Source organism: Apodemus sylvaticus, chromosome 2 (genome assembly GCF_947179515.1).
Source record: "Apodemus sylvaticus chromosome 2, mApoSyl1.1, whole genome shotgun sequence".
In the NCBI taxonomy this organism is placed as follows: Eukaryota; Metazoa; Chordata; class Mammalia; order Rodentia; family Muridae; genus Apodemus; species Apodemus sylvaticus.
Genome location: NC_067473.1, coordinates 187749189 through 187767506, shown reverse-complemented (window position 1 = coordinate 187767506; position 18318 = coordinate 187749189). Strand labels below are relative to the sequence as shown.

The following is an 18318-nucleotide window of genomic DNA, read 5'->3' as shown; positions in this document are numbered from 1 at the left end:
TATAAAAGAAAATAAAAAATATTCTCACTACATACCACCAATAATTGCCTTCTAAATGTTTCAGGAGCCATTTTGCCTGCTTCTGTGAAAGCCTGCATTTCAGACAGTTAAGTCAGGCCAGGGTCTACTGACAGGTTTCCTGGCCTACTGACACATGGAACAATAAGAGGGGATGGGATACACTTGAAGCTCAAGTTGAGGGGCTGAATGTTCTGTTAATCTTGGAAGAAGAAACAAGGAGCAACAGGGAAGCCTCCGAATGGGTACAGATAATGAATGTGCATCAGCCATGCTCTCAGTTGGCTTGTAACTTTGTTATCCACAATACTGTAAAAAATATAAGGCTGGGGGGGTTGGTAAGAAGGGGGAGGGGGGTGGGATAGGGGGTTTTTCAGAGGGGTAACGAGGAAAGGGGATAACATTTGAAATGTAAATAAAGCAAATATCTAATTAAAAAAAGAAACCTAATAACCAATAAAATGATATTAAAACACACATACACACACACACACACACAAATACAAACACACACAAAATATATAAGGCTATGAGAAAGACATTTGGTGCTGTCCAAGTATTCACTGGACAGCCCTTCTGGTTTCTAACCTTTGTCTCTGAGTCTTCTTTTCCATCTTTCTTACAATCCTCAGTCCCCCCCTCAGAGGACCCTCTGTCCCCATGCTCAACTTTATACCAGCTGGACAGGTACATAATTGTATTTAAAGGAGGAATTTCTGTGTTACACATCATTATGTAAGATTGTGAGCATTTGGCCTAGTGAGTTGCTCAATGGGTGAATGTGCGTGCCATGCAAGTCTGGTAACTTGAGTCTAATCCCTAAAACATTTATAAAGTTGGAAATAGAAAAATGACCCCATAAAGTTGTCCTCTTACCCCTAGTTGTACACTGTGGTACACACACACACACACACACACATACAGGCACAGGTACACACACACACAATGCACATATAATAATAAATAATTTGTAAAAGATTGCAGAGGAGCTCCCTCATAGAAGCAGTGGGGAGGGTAGATAGGATAGGGAGTTTGAGGAAGGGAAACCTGGAAGGGGGATAACATTTGAAATGTAAATAAATAAAATAACCAATTAAAAGGGGGGAAAAAAGATTGCAAAGACTTCATAGAATAATAAATAGCTCTTTGGAGGAAACACAGAACAGAGCATTTTAAACAATGCACCACAGCTATAACAATGTGCAGGTGAATTGTCCTCTAAAAAACATCAGTACTTAGTCTGGGGCATCCAATAACTTGAATGACCCCGGATGTGAACCAATTTCCCAAATTAACATAGTCCTTTGTTTGCATCCTATACTATAGTGAGCCCAAGAAGTCTATTGTCCCTTCAAATATCAAATGAATTCCAGGTAGAGAATACAAAATAATAGCCATAGACAATATAGCCTATAAATGTCAAATATCTGACCTGTAAAATATTGATTATTTTCCTTGGTTGGCAATATTTAGAAATTGAATGACCAAACAATTTTTAAAATAGTTAACTTCTCATTTAAAATAAAGAGAAAGAAAAGAAAGAATCAAGACAAAGTCCGGCCATCTTTCCAAAGAACACAAATCACTATTAGCTAAACAGTGATTGTTTCTTCTTTACATCTGTGAACTGATCAATGTTATTTAGAACCTTTCCCCAACCCCTGATTTATCTGGCTTTGTAATTCTAACTAGAACTTTTCAGCCTTTCCTGCAAAGCAAAATCCAAACACTTTTCCTTCACATTTGCTCACTGGGCTGGATTTCAGCTATATTGTTACACACACACACACACACACACACACACACACACACCCTTTATCACTTTTAGTAGAGCAGAATTCATTTCCTGATGAATCTTGATTATTAGCAATAATGTAAAAGAAATTGAGGAAGAAGTAGAGAGACAAAAGAATTCAAAAAGCCAACCTTGAGATTATTTTAATCCCTGCTAATGACTTAGTATCAAGGGAGCTTGAAGCTCAGAAGGGTTTACCCAATTACAGGAAAATAATAGGGTTACCTTAGATTGGTTTGGAAAAAGCTAACATAGAAATTTGCTTGGGACAATAGAGTCTGTTATATCACAATTTCTTCCAAACCCACTTCCTTTGCTGTAAAGTTGTCATCGCTTCACATTCTTTTCTTTCCCTCTTGCAACCCTCCCCTAGTATTTCAACCAACCCACTGACTATCATCAGATGGTGTCATGGCCTATATTTCAAGACATTAAGTTCATTTGCATTGTAGATCTCTTATTTGTAATTTTGTCAAAAAATGAGCCCTAGATCAGGGATTATAAAATATTACTATCATTATGGAATAGATCTAGCCCACTAGTTATTTCTGTAAAGTGTTATTAAAACACAAACTGATATGTCACTGCTTTGCCTATGGCTGAATTGCATACTATATGGTGCAGAGTAGGATAGTTGTTTAAGGGAGATCATATAGTCTATAAAATATAAAATATTTATCCATCTAGAAAATAAGAGATGCATAAATTTCTCTTTTTTTCAATGCTGTACTATTTTTTCTTTTTTTATTGGATATTTATTTACATTTCAAATGTTATCCTCTTTCCTGGTTTTTCCTCCACAAACCCCCTATCCCATTACCACTCCCCCTGCTCCTATGTGGATGCTACCCTATCCACCCACCCACCCACTCCTACCTCACCACCCTGCATTCCCCTTCACTGGGGCATCAAGCCTTCACAGGACCAAGGGCCTCTCCTCCCAATGATGCCAGATAAGGCCATCCTCTGCTACATATGCAGCTGGAGCCATGGGTTCCTCCATGTGTATTCTTTGGTTGGTGGTTTAATCTCTGGAAGCTCTGGGGGCGGGTCTGGTTGGTTGATATTGTTGTTCTTCCTATGGGGGTTGCAAACCCCTTCAGCTCCTTCAGTCCTTTCCATAACCCCTCCTTTGGGGTTTTCGTGCTCAGTCCAATGGTTGGCTGCAAGCATCCACATCTGTATTTGTCAGGCTCTAGCAGACTCTCTCCAGAGACAGCTATATCAGGCTCCTGTCAGCAAGCACTTCTTGGCATCTGCAATAGTGTCTGGGTTTGGTGTCTGTATATATGACAATTTCTCTTAAAACTGAGTTCTCATGTTTCAACCAGCATCTGGGCTAATGAACACTCCAGGCATCTTGACACTCTTCTAAGGATACCTAATAGCAGCCTAATTAACCTCTTAGGCTAATTACATGCAGTTTCAGATACTCCACATACTGTCTGCTCATTCCTACCTGTGCAGAGGTGCCAGTAGGACTGCAGAAGTCAATGGAATAACCACTTGAAACACTACTAATTTAAGTGAACTTGTCTCAAAGTCTTCTGTGTTCACTAAACACTGCCACACAAATATACACACCAACAAATATATCCTTATAGTTTGTAAGTATCTGAGGAATTTATTTAGAAAAAAAATGTAGTTCTCAAGTCTAAATTTCCCCATTAGGACTCACTTATTCTAGCCACATCAGACCTAAGTGCCTTGTGTAGGGGGTTGTCTATCAGCTATTGCATAGGAAACTCAATACACATAGTGGAAAGAATGATGTGAATATACATGGGATATCCTGGTCACTCTCTTGATTGGCTGAATCAACTCCTTCCCTCACATTCCTATTTAGACATCTTGTTCCTGCAACACTCAGAAGCTGGAGGCAGGGAGAAAGGGAAAAGGGTAGAAGCTATGATCAGAAATCAATTTTCAATTTTGTCAGTCTATGGATTTATTTTCTCCTTTGAAGTTTTCCATCCCCTGTTAACCCTTACTTTTATAAAACTCAACATTTTAGACCTAGGTACCACACTGAAAAGAGAGAAAAAGTAGAATCATTCATTGTGGGTTGTTTCCAGATTAACCGAAGTCAAAAGTCATAACTCTATAGATTCCCATATCTCACCAGCTTAATACTGTTTCTGGTACTTGGTTGATGTCCTGACGGAGTGATTATAATAGATTTAAACTAGATGTAAATAGCTTTAAACTTGTTTTAGAGCAAGACCCTCTGAAAGAATTTGAACTTTCAGTTCATCTTTGATGAATTACTTGAGACAATTAATATATAAACAAATTATCATATTGCAGATTCAAGACTACAAACAGTAATTGTGAAAACTTATAGTGCAAACCAATTAGGAAAACTAAACCATCTATTGTGATATGAATGTGAAATAACCCCAATATACTCATATGCTTGAACACTTAGTCACCAAATGGAGGTGCTATTTGAAAAGGTTATGGAACCATTGGGAGGTGGGAAAAGTGAGTTACTAGAGATAGACTTTAGTTATTTATAATCTGGACAGCTTCATGCTCTGGCCTCTATGCCTCCTCTATCTGCAACCATGCCTTCTCCATCGTGATTACCTCCAAGCTCTAAAAGACAAAACGAACCTTTTTCTCATTAAGTTGCTTTTTTTACAGAGTATTTTAATCACAGCAAAAAGAAAGTATATAAGACAGAATTTGGGACCAAGAAGTAAGGTTATTGTTGTGATAAACCTGACCAGGAGATTCTTAAGGGGAACTGGTTTGTTGGGAGAATCTGGAAAAATTTGGAACTTTGGGCTATAAAAGCTTTTGAATGATGTAAACAAAGCTTAATGGGTTGTTCTGGTGGGAATTTGGCAAGACAAATGAAGAGAGAAATGCAGATCGTGGTGGGTTGGCTTATGATATTTCAGAGTGAAACAAAGGGATCTATCAGGAATTAGGCAGAAGGCTATTCATGTGATATTCAAGCAAAGCATCTAGTGACATTCTGCTTATGTCCTGAGAATTTGTTTAAGCCTGAATTAAAGTGTAATGAACTGATGTGTTTTGCTGGTGAGATATTTAGGCATGACAGAATTCTATGTATGGCATGGTGATTAATATTTTTGTGTAGGTCTGCAGTGATAACGAGTAATTATTGAAGTAAAAGGGTGGTTTCAAAAGGTGTTCTTTTCAAAAGGAGAAAACCTAAGCTCTACTGATCAGGTGATTTTCAGCTTTTGGAAAGCAATTACACAGGTAAATACTTCCTTAGGGTCAGCACACAGAATCTGATAATAACTGTGATATGAAGGAGCCAGGCTCCATCCCAAAGTAGCACCACAATTTACTAGTGTCTACTAGTACCATGGTTTTGCAAGCATGAGAGATGCAATATTGAAAGGTTCATGAAGACTACTTCCATAGTTTCAAAGAACTATTGAGACAAAACAGTATTATGTTATGGATAAATTTCCTAAAAGAAGGCCCTGAGAGACTCCTATGTGAAGCTGTGAAGGTGAATACTAAGTTATAGTGGAGACCCAGAATATTGAATATAACAGGATCAGGAGACATCTGCTAAGGGAAGCTCTAGGTGTGGTATGAAGCCTACCTAAGATGGAGGCTATGTGTGCTGCAGAAGACAGAACAAGAAGAATGGATCCCAGCCAATTTCATTACAAGCTCCAGATGGAAGACATGAGGCTATAGAATTTAGTTAGACAAATAAACTTCACACCAAGAGATGGTCATGAGCCTAGGGGCCAGAATGTTGTGGTTTGAATGTTAAATACACCCTATATGATCACATGTTTGAATACATGACTCTTACCTATTGGTTCTGCTTGGGAATATTGTGGAACTTTTAGAAGATAGACTTGATGGTGGATAGACTTGGTCATTGGGGGTATACCTTGAGGTGTTTTAGCCCAGGCCCACTACCTGTTCACTCTCTGTTTCCTAGAGGCAAATGTTATATGACCACTCAACCTCATGTTTCTGTTGCCATGTCTTTCCTTCTTGTCACACTGCATTCTTTCCCAGTATGGACTATGTCCCCAGGAACTGTAAACCAAAACAAATCCTTTCTCCTTTAAGTTGTTTTTGTCAGGATATTGTATTACAGCAACAAAAAGAAACTAAGACACCATCTAGGCCCCATTCCAGGAAAAAATGTAAATTACAAGAGACTTTTATAATGAAGTTACAACTGAAAAACAAATTGAACATGTTTTCTCACTAATTTCTTCCTATTAATTTGTACTTTTCTATATACACTAGGAACAATTTGCCCCCAAAATGAGATAGCCAGACAAAAAGGAGGAGGAAGAAGAAAAAGAGGAGGGGAGATAAAGGAAATGGAAAGAAACAAAAAAAAAGAAGAAGAAAGGGAAGGAAAGATGATGAGAGAAAGGCAAATGAGACAGAAAAGGAAAAAATGTAAGAAAGAGAGAAGAGGAAAAGGAAAGAAAGGGAAGGAAGAAGGAATTGAGTAATGGAAGGGATAATGGGGAGGAGGGATGAAAATAAAGGGAAGAGAATGGAGGGAACAGCGAAGGAAAAGGAAAGAAAGGGGAAGAGGAGGAAGACAAACAAGTGGTTATAGAAAGATCTTGAGGGTGCCATTTAAAGCAAGTGGGTATACCCAGCAACAAGGAGAAGTTGCTAAGTTAAATTTATTATAATACATTTGACTTACTGCTAAAACAAATTAGCATGGAGCTAAAATAAATGAACATTCTTCTTACTTAATAAACAGTATTGTAAAGTATACTACTTACATGGCTTTTTGTCTTATACATTTTAGCTGACATAGGAAGATTAAGAAATTCCAGTACACAAATTAAAGGAGTATAAGAATAAAACTGGCAAGCTCTTTCTTAAGAAATAAAGTATAGAGCTGAATAGATGGCTCAGCAGTTAAGAGCATATATTGCTCTTCCAGAGGACTTCTGGGTGTGTTCATACACAGACCACAAATAGTAAAGACAAGTCTTTTGAAAAAAAGAAAGGGAAGAGTGAATCTCATTTATTAGAACATGTGAATCCATCTGTGGTCCAACTTTTTAAAAATCTTAAGCCTCACCTGGTTCTGCTTTAATGTGGACACTAGTTTCTGCAATGTGATATTTTCTTCTTCCAATTCTGTGTAGTCCTGAAGGAGTCGGGCCTCCCGGAATTTATATTCTCGGATCTCATCTTTCATTCGTATTCTCTGTAGCTCCACCATCTCATTGTTCTGAAACAATACAAAAATCAGAATAAAACTTTCCTATTCTAGGTTTCAGTAAATGTAGACTAAAACCTGGCAGTTAAATAATAGAATGATGTCCTACATTTAAATTGGTATTGCCTTTTAAGATGACAATTTAATGATATATATTAAAACATTTAAATCACAAATAGCTGACCCAGCAATCTGACATTTGAAAATTATTCTTAAACATATTTTCAAAGAAATAAATAAAAAGCTAATCAAATTCATGCTTATTCACATAAAGAATTGGAAATAGGCTAAAGAGATGACACATTGGTTAAGAGCACTGACTGCTCTTCCAGAGGATCCAAGTTCAATTCCCAGTACCCACATGGCAGCTCACAGCTGTCCGTAACTCCAGGATCTACACAGATATACATGCAGGCAAAACACATGGAACCAGTGGAAACTTAGCAAGCTGGGTGGAAAAACTGTGGAGTTCTAAGTCAGAGTCTCCATGAGATAAAAACCAGGTCGGCCGTTGCTCATCAGTGCATGGCTGGCCAGGCTGCCGGGGCAGAGAGTTGCCTTCACAAGTGCAGGAACGTGCTGGTTCTTTTTTAAAATATTTCCCACAACAATAATTAAATAGTGTTCCTTGGGGTCAGAGTAGATACAAATAACAACAAAATAGGATAGAAATACGGAAATATATCTCAAAGAGAGCAGCCCATAATATAAAACACAACAGAATGATGAAGCACTCAAAAGTGAAAATTAGAACATAACAATGGGCAGTGAGTTTCTGTAATTTGAGAATGGTCAAAAGAAAAAGACAAGGTAAGATACTCACTTAAAACTGCTAAAATATAACCAATAGGAAATAGTAAATTTAAAAACAGAATCAACAAAACCTCAATGAGGAAAACAAATCCAACAGGCCAATGATTAGGATTAGAAGGATCAAGAATTAAAACTATGGAGCAGGAAACTTCAGGCGCCTGCTTAGGGGTCTGAACAGCCTGGGACACAGCACTCGGACTCCAGGAAGTGCAGGAGACCTGGTGTGCACCCAGAGGCAGTCTGGGAGCTCACAGCACGGCTCATTCCTGTGGCCTCTGGCGGTAGCCCTCAGACCTCTCTGCTTCCGGATCCAGATCAGCCTGAGCGGCAGCACCACATCTCCAGGTCCTGAAAGAGATCAGCCTGAGCAGCAACACCACATCTCCAGGTCATGAAAGAGGCAAGTGGGGCTTCCGGGCGGCCAGCGGAGAGAAGTCGGTGTGCTCCAGTGAATCCAGCGGGCCCCAGCAGGAGCCTTCAGGTGTCTGCTTCGGGGTCTGAACAGCCTGGGCAACAGCACCCTGTCTCCAGGCAGTGCAGGAGGTAAGCTGTGCACCAGAGGCCACCTGGAAGTGGCCAGCTTGCACTGGTATGTCCAGCATTGACAAGACCAACTAACACCAGTGAGAACTAGATGGCAAAAGGCAAACGCAGGAACGTCACTAACAGAAATCAAGGCAATATGGCAATATCTGAACCCAATTCTCCTTTACCAGCATGTCCTGGATACCCCATCACACCAGTAAAACAAGATTTGGATTTAAAATAACTGGTCATGATACTGGTACAGGAACACATGAAGGACATACTTAAAGGAATTCAGGAGAAAATGGATCAAAAGTTAGAAGCCCTTGCAAGGGAAACACAAAAATCATTGAAAGAAATCCAGGAGAATGCAAAAGCCAATAATGAGGAAACACAAAAAACACTTAAAGAAATACAGGAGAACTTTGGTCAACAGGCTGAGGTCATGAAAGAGGAAACACAAAAATCTCTTAAAGAATTACAGGAAAGCACAAACAAGCAAGTGAAGGAGCTAAGCAAAACCATCCAGGATCTAAAATCAGAAGTAGAAACAACTAAGAAAACTCAAAGGGAGACAATTTTGGAGATAGAAAGCCTTGGGAAGAAATCAGTGGACATAAATGCAAATATCAACAACAGAATACAAGAGATAGAAGAAAGAATCTTAGATGCTGAAGATACTATAGAAACCATGGACTCAACAGTTAAAGAAAATGCAAAAAGCAAAAAGCTTGTAACCCAAAATATCCAGGAAATCCAGGACACAATGAGAAGACCAAACCTAAGGATTATAGGCATAGATGAGAGTGAAGATTTACAACTTAAAGGGCCAGCAAATATCTTCAATAAAATTATGGAAGAAAACTTCCCTAACCTAAAGAGAGAGATGCCCATGAATATACAAGAAGCCTACAGAACTCCAAAGAGACGAGACCGGAACAGAAATACTTCCCGTCACATAATAATCAAAACACCAAATGTACTGAACAAAGAAAGAATATTAAAGGCAGTAAGAGAAAAAGGCCAAGTAACATATAATGGAAGACCTATCAGAATCACAGCAGACTTTTCACCTGAGACTATGAAGGCTAGAAGATCCTGGGCTGATCTCATGCAGACTCTAAGAGAACGCAAAGGCCAGCCAAAACTACTATATCCAGCAAAACTCTCAATCACCGTAGATGGAGAAACTAAGATATTCCATGACAAAACCAAGTTTACACAATATCTATCCACAAACCCAGCCCTACAAAGGATAATAGGAGGAAAACACCAATACAAGGAGGGAAACTTCACCCTGGAAAAAGCAAGATAGTAACCTTTCACCAAACCCAAAAGAAGTTAACCAATCAAATTTAAAAAATAACACCAAAATGTGGTATATCTACACAATGGAGTACTATTCAGCCATTAGAAACAATGAATTCATGAAATTCTTAGGCAAATGGATGGAGCTAGAGAATATCATACTAAGTGAGGTAACCCAGACTCAAAAGGTGAATCATGGTATGCACTCACTAATAAGTGGATATTAACCTAGAAAACTGGAATACCCAAAACATAATCCACACATCAAATGAGGTACAAGAAGAACGGAGGAGTGGTCCCTGGTTCTGGAAAGACTCAGTGAAATAGTATTCAGCAAAACCAGAACGGGGAAGTGGGAAGGGGTGGGTGGGAGGACAGGGGAAGAGAAGGGGGCTTACAGGACTTTCGGGGAGTGGGGGGGCTAGAAAAGGGGAAATCATTTGAAATGTAAATAAATTATATCGAATAAAAAATGCATATTCTGAAAAAAAATAACGTCAAAAATGACAGGAAGTAACAATCACTATTCCTTAATATCTCTTAACATCAATGGACTCAATGCCCCAATAAAAAGACATAGACTAACTGACTGGATACGTAAACAGGACCCTACATTTTGCTGCTTACAGGAAACACACCTAAGGGTCAAAGACAAACACTACCTTAGAGTAAAAGGCTGGAAGACAATTTTACAAGCAAATGGTCTCAGGAAACAAGCTGGAGTAGCCATTTTAATATCAGATAAAATTGACTTTCAACCCAAAGTCATCAAAAGAGACTCTGAGGGACACTTCTTGCTGGTCAAAGGAAAAATACAACAAGAAGAACTCTCAATCCTGAACATCTATGCTCCAAATGCAAGGGCACCCTCTTTCGTAAAAGAAATTTTATTAAAGCTCAAAGCACACATTGCACCTAACACAATAATTGTGGGTGACTTCAACACTGCACTTCCCTCAATGGACCGATCAGGAAAACAGAAACTAAACAGGGACACAATGAAACTAATTGAAGCTTTGGACCAATTAGATTTAACAGATATATATAGAACATTCTATCCTAAAGCAAAAGAATATACCTTTTTCTCAGCACCTCATGGTACCTTCTCCAAAATCGACCATATAATTGGTCACAAGACAGACCTCAACAAATATAAGAAGATCGAACTAATCCCATGCCTTCTATCAGATCACTATGGAGTAAAAGTGGTCTTCAATAGCAACAAAAACAACAGAAAGCCCACATACATGTGGAAACTGGACAATATTCTACTCAATGATACCTTGGTCAAGGAAGAAATAAAGAAAGAAATGAAAGACTTTTTAGAATTTAATGAAAATGAAGACACAACATACCCAAATCTATGGGACACAATGAAATCAGTGCTAAGAGGAAAACTCATAGCCCTTAGTGCTTCCAAAAAGAAAATGGAGAAAGCATACACTAGCAGCTTACTGACATACCTGAAAGCCCTGGAACAAAAAGAAGCTATTTCACCCAGGAGGAGTAGAAGGCAGGAAATCATCAAACTCAGGGCTGAAATCAATCAAGTAGAAACAAAGAGAACCATACAAAGAATCAACAAAACCAGGAGCTGGTTCTTTGAGAAAATCAACAAGATAGATAAACCCTTAGCCAGACTGACCAAAGGGCACAGAGAAAGTATCCAAATCAACAAACTTAGAAATGAAAAGGGAGATATAACAACGGAAACTGAGGAAATCCAAAAAATCATCAGATCCTACTACAAGAGCCTGTACTCAACACAACTAGAGAATCTGGAGGAAATGGACAATTTCCTTGACAGATACCAAATACCAAAATTAAATCAGGACCAAATAGATCATCTAAACAGTCCCATAATGCCTAAAGAAATTGAAGGAGCCATAGAAAGTCTTCCAACCAAAAAAAGCACAGGACCAGATGGTTTCAGTGCAGAATTCTATCAGACCTTCAAAGAAGAGTTAACACCAATACTCTTCAAATTATTCCACAAAAAAGAAACAGAAGGAACACTACCCAATTCCTTCTATGAAGCCACAATTATGCTGATACCAAAACCACACAAAGATCCAACAAAGAAAGAGAACTTCAGACCAATTTCCCTTATGAACATCGATGCAAAAATACTCAATAAAATTCTTGCCAACCGAACCCAAGAACACATCAAAACGATCATCCACCATGATCAAGTAGGCTTTATCCCAGGAATGCAGGGTTGGTTCAATACACGGAAATCCATCAATGCAATCCACTACATAAACAAACTCAAAGAACAAAACCACATGGTCATTTCATTGGATGCTGAAAAAGCATTTGACAAAATTCAGCATCCTTTCATGCTTAAAGTCTTGGAAAGAACAGGAATTCAAGGCCCTTACCGAAACATAGTAAAAGCAATATACAGCAAACCGGTAGCCAGCATCAAACTAAATGGAGAGAAACTTGAAGCAATCCCACTAAAATCAGGGACTAGACAGGGCTGCCCCCTTTCTCCTTATCTTTTCAATATTGTACTTGAGGTACTAGCTCGGGCAATTTGACAATATAAGGAGGTCAAAGGGATACAAATTGGAAAGGAAGAAGTCAAACTATCATTATTTGCAGATGACATGATAGTCTACCTAAGTGACCCAAAAAACTCCACTAGAGAACTCCTACAGCTGATAAACAACTTCAGCAAAGTGGCAGGTTATAAAATCAACTCAAGCAAATCAGTGGCCTTCCTATACTCAAAGGATAAGCAGGCTGAGAAAGAAATTAGGGAAATGACCCCCTTCACAATAGCCACAAACTGTATAAAGTATCTTGGGGTGACTCTTACCAAACATGTGAAAGATCTGTATGACAAGAACCTCAAGACTCTGAAGAAGGAAATGGAAGAAGACCTCAAAAAATGGGAAAACCTCCCATGCTCATGGATCGGTAGAATCAATATAGTTAAAATGGCCATTTTGCCAAAAGTAATCTACAGATTCAATGCAATACCCATCAAAATCCCAACTCAATTCTTCACAGAGTTAGAAAGAGCAATTATCAAATTCATCTGGAATAACAAAAAACCCAGAATAGCTAAAACTATTCTCAGCAACAAAAGAAAGTCTGGGGGAATCAGTATCCCTGACCTCAAGCAATACTACAGAGCAACAGTGTTAAAAACTGCATGGTATTGGTACAGTGACAGGCAGGAGGATCACTGGAACAGGATTGAAGATCCAGAAATGAACCCACACACCTATGGCCACTTGATCCTCGACAAAGAGGCTGAAAACATCCAATGGAAAAAAGATAGCCTTTTCAACAAATGGTGCTGGTTCAACTGGAGGTCAGCATGAAGAAGAATGTGAATTGATCCATCCTTGCCTCCTTGTACTAAGCTCAAATCCAAATGGATCAAGGACCTCCACATAAAGCCAGACACTCTGAGGCTAATAGAAAAGAAACTGGGGAAGACCCTTGAGGACATCGGTACGGGGAGAAAGTTTCTGAACAGAACACCAATAGTGTATGCTCTAAGAGCAAGAATTGACAAATGGGACCTCATAAAATTACAGAGTTTCTGTAAGGCAAAGGACACCATCAAGAGGACAAATTGGCAACCAACAAATTGGGAAAAGATCTTCACCAATCCTACATCCGATAGAGGGCTAATATCCAATATATATAAAGAACTCAAGAAGTTAGACTCCAGAAAACCAAACAACCCTATTAAAAAATGGGGTACAGAGTTAAACAAAGAATTCTCACCTGAAGAACTTCGGATGGCCGAGAAGCATCTTAAAAAATGCTCAACTTCATTAGTCATTAGGGAAATGCAAATCAAAACAACCCTGAGATTTCACCTTACACCAGTCAGAATGGCTAAGATTAAAAATTCAGGAGACAGCAGGTGTTGGAGAGGGTGTGGAGAAAGAGGAACACTCCTCCACTGCTGGTGGGGTTGCAAATTGGTACAACCACTCTGGAAATCAGTCTGGCGGTTCCTCAGAAAACTGGGCACCTCACTTCCAGAAGATCCTGCTATACCCCTCCTGGGCATATACCCAGAGGATTCCCCACCATGTAATAAGGATACATGCTCTACTATGTTCATAGCAGCCCTATTTATAATTGCCAGATGCTGGAAAGAACCCAGGAATCCCTCAACAGAAGAGTGGATTCAAAAAATGTGGTATATCTACACAGTGGAGTACTATTCAGCCATTAGAAACAATGAATTCATGAAATTCTTAGGCAAATGGATGGAGCTAGAGAACATCATACTAAGTGAGGTAACCCTGATTCAAAAGGTGAATCATGGTATGCACTCACTAATAAGTGGATATTAACCTAGAAACCTGGAATACCCAAAACATAATCTACACATCAAATGAGGTACAAGAAGAAAGGAGGAGTGGCCCCTTGTTCTGGAAAGACTCAGTGAAGCAGTATTCAGCAAAACCAGAACGGGGAAGTGGGAAGGGGTGGGTGGGAGGACAGGGGGAGAGAAGGGGTTTACGGGACTTTCGGGGAGTGGGGGGCTAGGAAAGGGGAAATCATTTGAAATGTAAATAAAAAATATATCGAATAAAAAAAAAGAAAGAAAAAAGAAAAAAAATAGTCAAAAAGTTAAAAAAAAAAAAAGAATTAAAACTATGTAGACAGTTTAAGGCCAGTCCAGGCTAACATGAGACTCCATCTCTTTAAAAGAACTTCACTGTTCATCTAAGAAGTAAGTAACCTAAAAAATTATAAAGCTCAATGGATACAGAAACTATGGTATATATATATACACAATGGTGTACTATTCAGCTATTAAAAACAGTGAATTCATGAAATTCTTAGGCAAATGGATGGAACTAGAAAGTGTCATCCTGAGCGAGGTAACCCAATCACAAAAGAACACACATGGTATGCACTCACTAATAAGTGGATGTTAGCCCAAAAGCTCAAAACAAACAATTAGGCAAATGGATGGAACTAGAAAATGTCATCCTGAGTGCGGTAACCCAATCACAAAAGAACACACATGGTATGCACTCACTAATAAGTGGATGTTAGCCCAAAAGCTCAAAACAAACAAGTTACAATTCACCAAGCTCAAGAAGGAGGACTTAAGTGAGGGTGCTTTGGTTCCTCTAAGAAAGGGAACAAAATAGTCACAGGAGCAATAAAGGAGAGATTATGTGTGGAATAGAGACTGAAGTAAAGGCCACCCAGAGACTACCCTACCTGGGTATTCATCCTATAAATAGTCAACAGACTATGGACAACAAGAAGTGTATACCAAAAGGAGCATGCCATGGTGGTCTCTGGAAGGACCTTGCCAGAGCCTTACAAATACAGAGGCTGATGCTAACAACAAACTATTGGACTGGGCATGGGTCCCCAGTGGAGGAGCTGGAGGGTGGTCCAGAGGAGCTGAAGGGGTGTACAGTAAGCCCCATGGGAAGAACAATGATTTCGGCCACCCAGAATATTAGATTCTAATCCCACTTCTCTGTTTTCCTTTTCCTTCCAGGTACTGTGTTTTGAGCATTTTGTTCTGCTATAAGCTCTCCTATGTAAGGCCACCTTTCCACAGGCCCAGAAGCAATAGAAACAATTAACCATGGGCATAAATCTTTAAAATCATGCTCTAAAATAAACTTTTCTTCCTTAAAAGGTATTTGTGTCAGGTATTTTGTCAGTGACAGAAAACTGATCAATACATGAGGCTTGGTGAAATGGGAATGATTTTTTTTAAAGACTCATGTATTCAGGAGAGCCTCAGACTCCCTATGTAACTGGAGATGACATGTGATGTCTTATCTCTTGCTTTCACTTCTTAAATTCTGGAATCATTATGCCTGGCTTTCTTTTTATAGATTTTTTTTCTTTTCTTTCTTTTTTTAAAAATAGTATTTCACGGTGTACCCAAGCTGGCCTCAAACTTCTTGTACTGCCTCAGCATTCCAAGAGCTAGAAGTACAATCATGAACCACAGGCCGCCTAGAATGGAAAACTTTTTTTTCTTACTAATATAAACATAAAGTTGTTCATCATTTATAAAAGTGATATAACTTTCTACAGATCTTCTTTTAAAAGTTTTTTTAAACAAGGTTTTGATCTGATATAGCAACTCTACTTTTAAAGTGATATATTGAAGAAAATCTTAAATCTATCTAATAAGTGCACATAAATAGCATTGAGATAACACAACAACTAAAGTTAGCTCTGTAGTTACTGTTCCAAGTGCTTCCTACTGAGTACTTACTAATAAAACAGCCTCAAAAAGCAGGTGCTGCCTTTAGTCCCATTTGTTAGACAACAATACTGAGGCTCAAGAAAAACCACCTGTCTGAGGTTACTCAGCTAATATGTGATGATTAAATGTTAATTTGGAGGTGAACCTACTTGTAAAATTTGCACTAAACTTCTAATTTCAATTTTTTGAAAAGTTTTAAATAAGAAACATAAATGAGTTTTAGTTAATACACATTCTTACTTAATATGAAATGGTATGTTTATAGCTTTAATAAATTTCCTGATATTGTAGTTTAAGATAAATTATGGGCAGCCAAGACCAAGAATAGGTCAAATAAGATGGTTTTAGCTTGCAACTTGGTAGACTATATTAAAGAAAATTCAAGTCTAACAGTAGTTAAATCAGCACATCAATAGTCTACTTTGATTTCAAAAGACTTGTTGAATTCAGCTTCTATAATGATTATGGTCCCTTTTTTTATGCTACAACAGAACACCTGAGATTAGGTACTTTATAAAGAAAGGAAATTTATTCTGCCAGGAGCCATCAAGGAGAAGCTAAAAACTAGCAGGTGATCTTCCTGGCATAGTTCCACCATGGACTGTAAAGTTAATGATGGATTTGCTTCTCTAGGCAAGGCAGAGAAGAATTTCACTTTAGGAAAGATTCCTGCTATTAATATTCTTTCCCTGTTATTATTAAATAGATATATCAATCACTAGGTATTAGCCCATCCCTTTGAGCAGATTTCTGCAGAGCAAAGAAGATGAACTGTCTTATAGTGATGTTATATAGACAAATAGATGATTTCTTAATTATTAATGATGATTCTATGATTTCCTAAAATTCTATTAGTGATTATTAAGAACTTTTATAATAGGACTCCTGTATTTTCCCGTAGGTCAACTCTAATCAAGGTATTTTTTTCCCATCCTATAGTAATCCTCTCATTAAGGTAACCAATAGCAACATGTTGCTAAATCCAATGGTCAATTCAGATTCTTCTTTTGTCCCTTTAATATCACTGTGCTGTTGATCACTCTCTTCCTAAAAACTACTTTTTTTCATTTAGTATCAAGGAGCCATTCTCCCTTTATTTCCTTTCTATCCTACTAATATTTTAGTTTATTATTTTAGTTTATTCCACTACTTCCCCTTTCTCTTATGCAACCTCTCAATACTGACATAGCCCAAAGTTCAGTGCTTGGACTTCTTTTTTCTATCTACACTTACTTTTTATACATTAGACTTCATTACAATGAAAAATTATTTTATTCTGTGCTATAGTTTAGATATGCCTTGTGTCTCAGGGACATGTGTTGGGAGCTTGGTCCTCCGGGTGACAGTTTAGGGAAGCAGAACATTTAAGAGGTAGGCATAGTGTGAGGTCCTTAGGTTATGTGGAGCTGTACCCTTAAAAGGTACTATGGGATCAAAACATCTCTGACTTCCTCTTTGATAATGTGACCCCTCTCTCTTACAGACATTCCTACCATCACCACAGGGCCCTCACCAGAGCTGAGTGGATATTCCTGAATCTCTAGAACTTAAAACTGAATCATCTTCTTTTCCTTGCAAAATAGCCTATCTCAGGTACTTTATTATAGTAATAAAAAGCACAATATTACACACTGGCAAATGATAGTTTTATTTCATTTTTATTATATGCATGGATGTTTTGTCTGCATGTATGTATGCATATACACATACTTACATGCCTGGTGCTCAGAGAGGCCAGAAGAGGGCACTAGAATTAGAGTCACAGATGCTTGCCAGTCACCATGTGGATGTTGGGAATCAAAGCCAGGGCAATCAGTTAAACAAACTGTAATATGTTAATACAGTAGAATAATATCCAGCTATAAAAAGGAACAAATTTGATGTTGGAATATCCAACAAAGATGAATCTCAAATGCATTATGATAGGAAAAAAGGATTCAGTCTCAAAAACTACAAACTAAACGATTTCACTTTTGTGCACTTCTTGAAAAAGAAAATAAAAACTATAGTAAAAGAGGACAGATTATTTGTTTTAAATCCATCTGCCTAGCTTACTATAGGCATTAAAAATATTGACTAGATAAACAAATGAAAAATTGAAACCAAAACAAGTAAAACTGAGTTGAACATTTAAGGAGAAAGTCAGTATATAGATCCAATGGTTTGCATTTTTAAGGATTTCCAACAAAAAAAGATAGTTGGTAGTAGTTAGTAGTCGATAGTGACTTCTCCTCCTCCTCCTTCTCCTCCTCCTCCTTCCCTTTCCTCTTCCTCCTCTTCTTCTATTCCTTCTTTTTCCTCTTTTTTAACACATTGTAAACATGTATTGGCTGATACTGGTCATAGATCCTGCAGTAGAGAGAGAAGCTCACCAAGATGCTAAGCCTTAATTTTTCGAAGGTGCAAAGGGGTACAGTCACTCAGGCAAGG

At 38.2% G+C, this 18318-nt stretch overlaps 1 protein-coding gene across 1 annotated transcript in view; it reads right to left on the bottom strand.

The window, feature by feature from the left end:
• The window catches only part of Bicd1 (BICD cargo adaptor 1), a 148333-nt gene that overhangs the window by 49895 nt on the left and 80120 nt on the right, over positions 1–18318 (bottom strand). The window contains exon 3 of the mRNA XM_052175363.1: positions 6876–7028. Coding sequence (XP_052031323.1) covers positions 6876–7028 — 153 coding nt within the window. The remainder of the gene's footprint in view (positions 1–6875; positions 7029–18318) is intronic.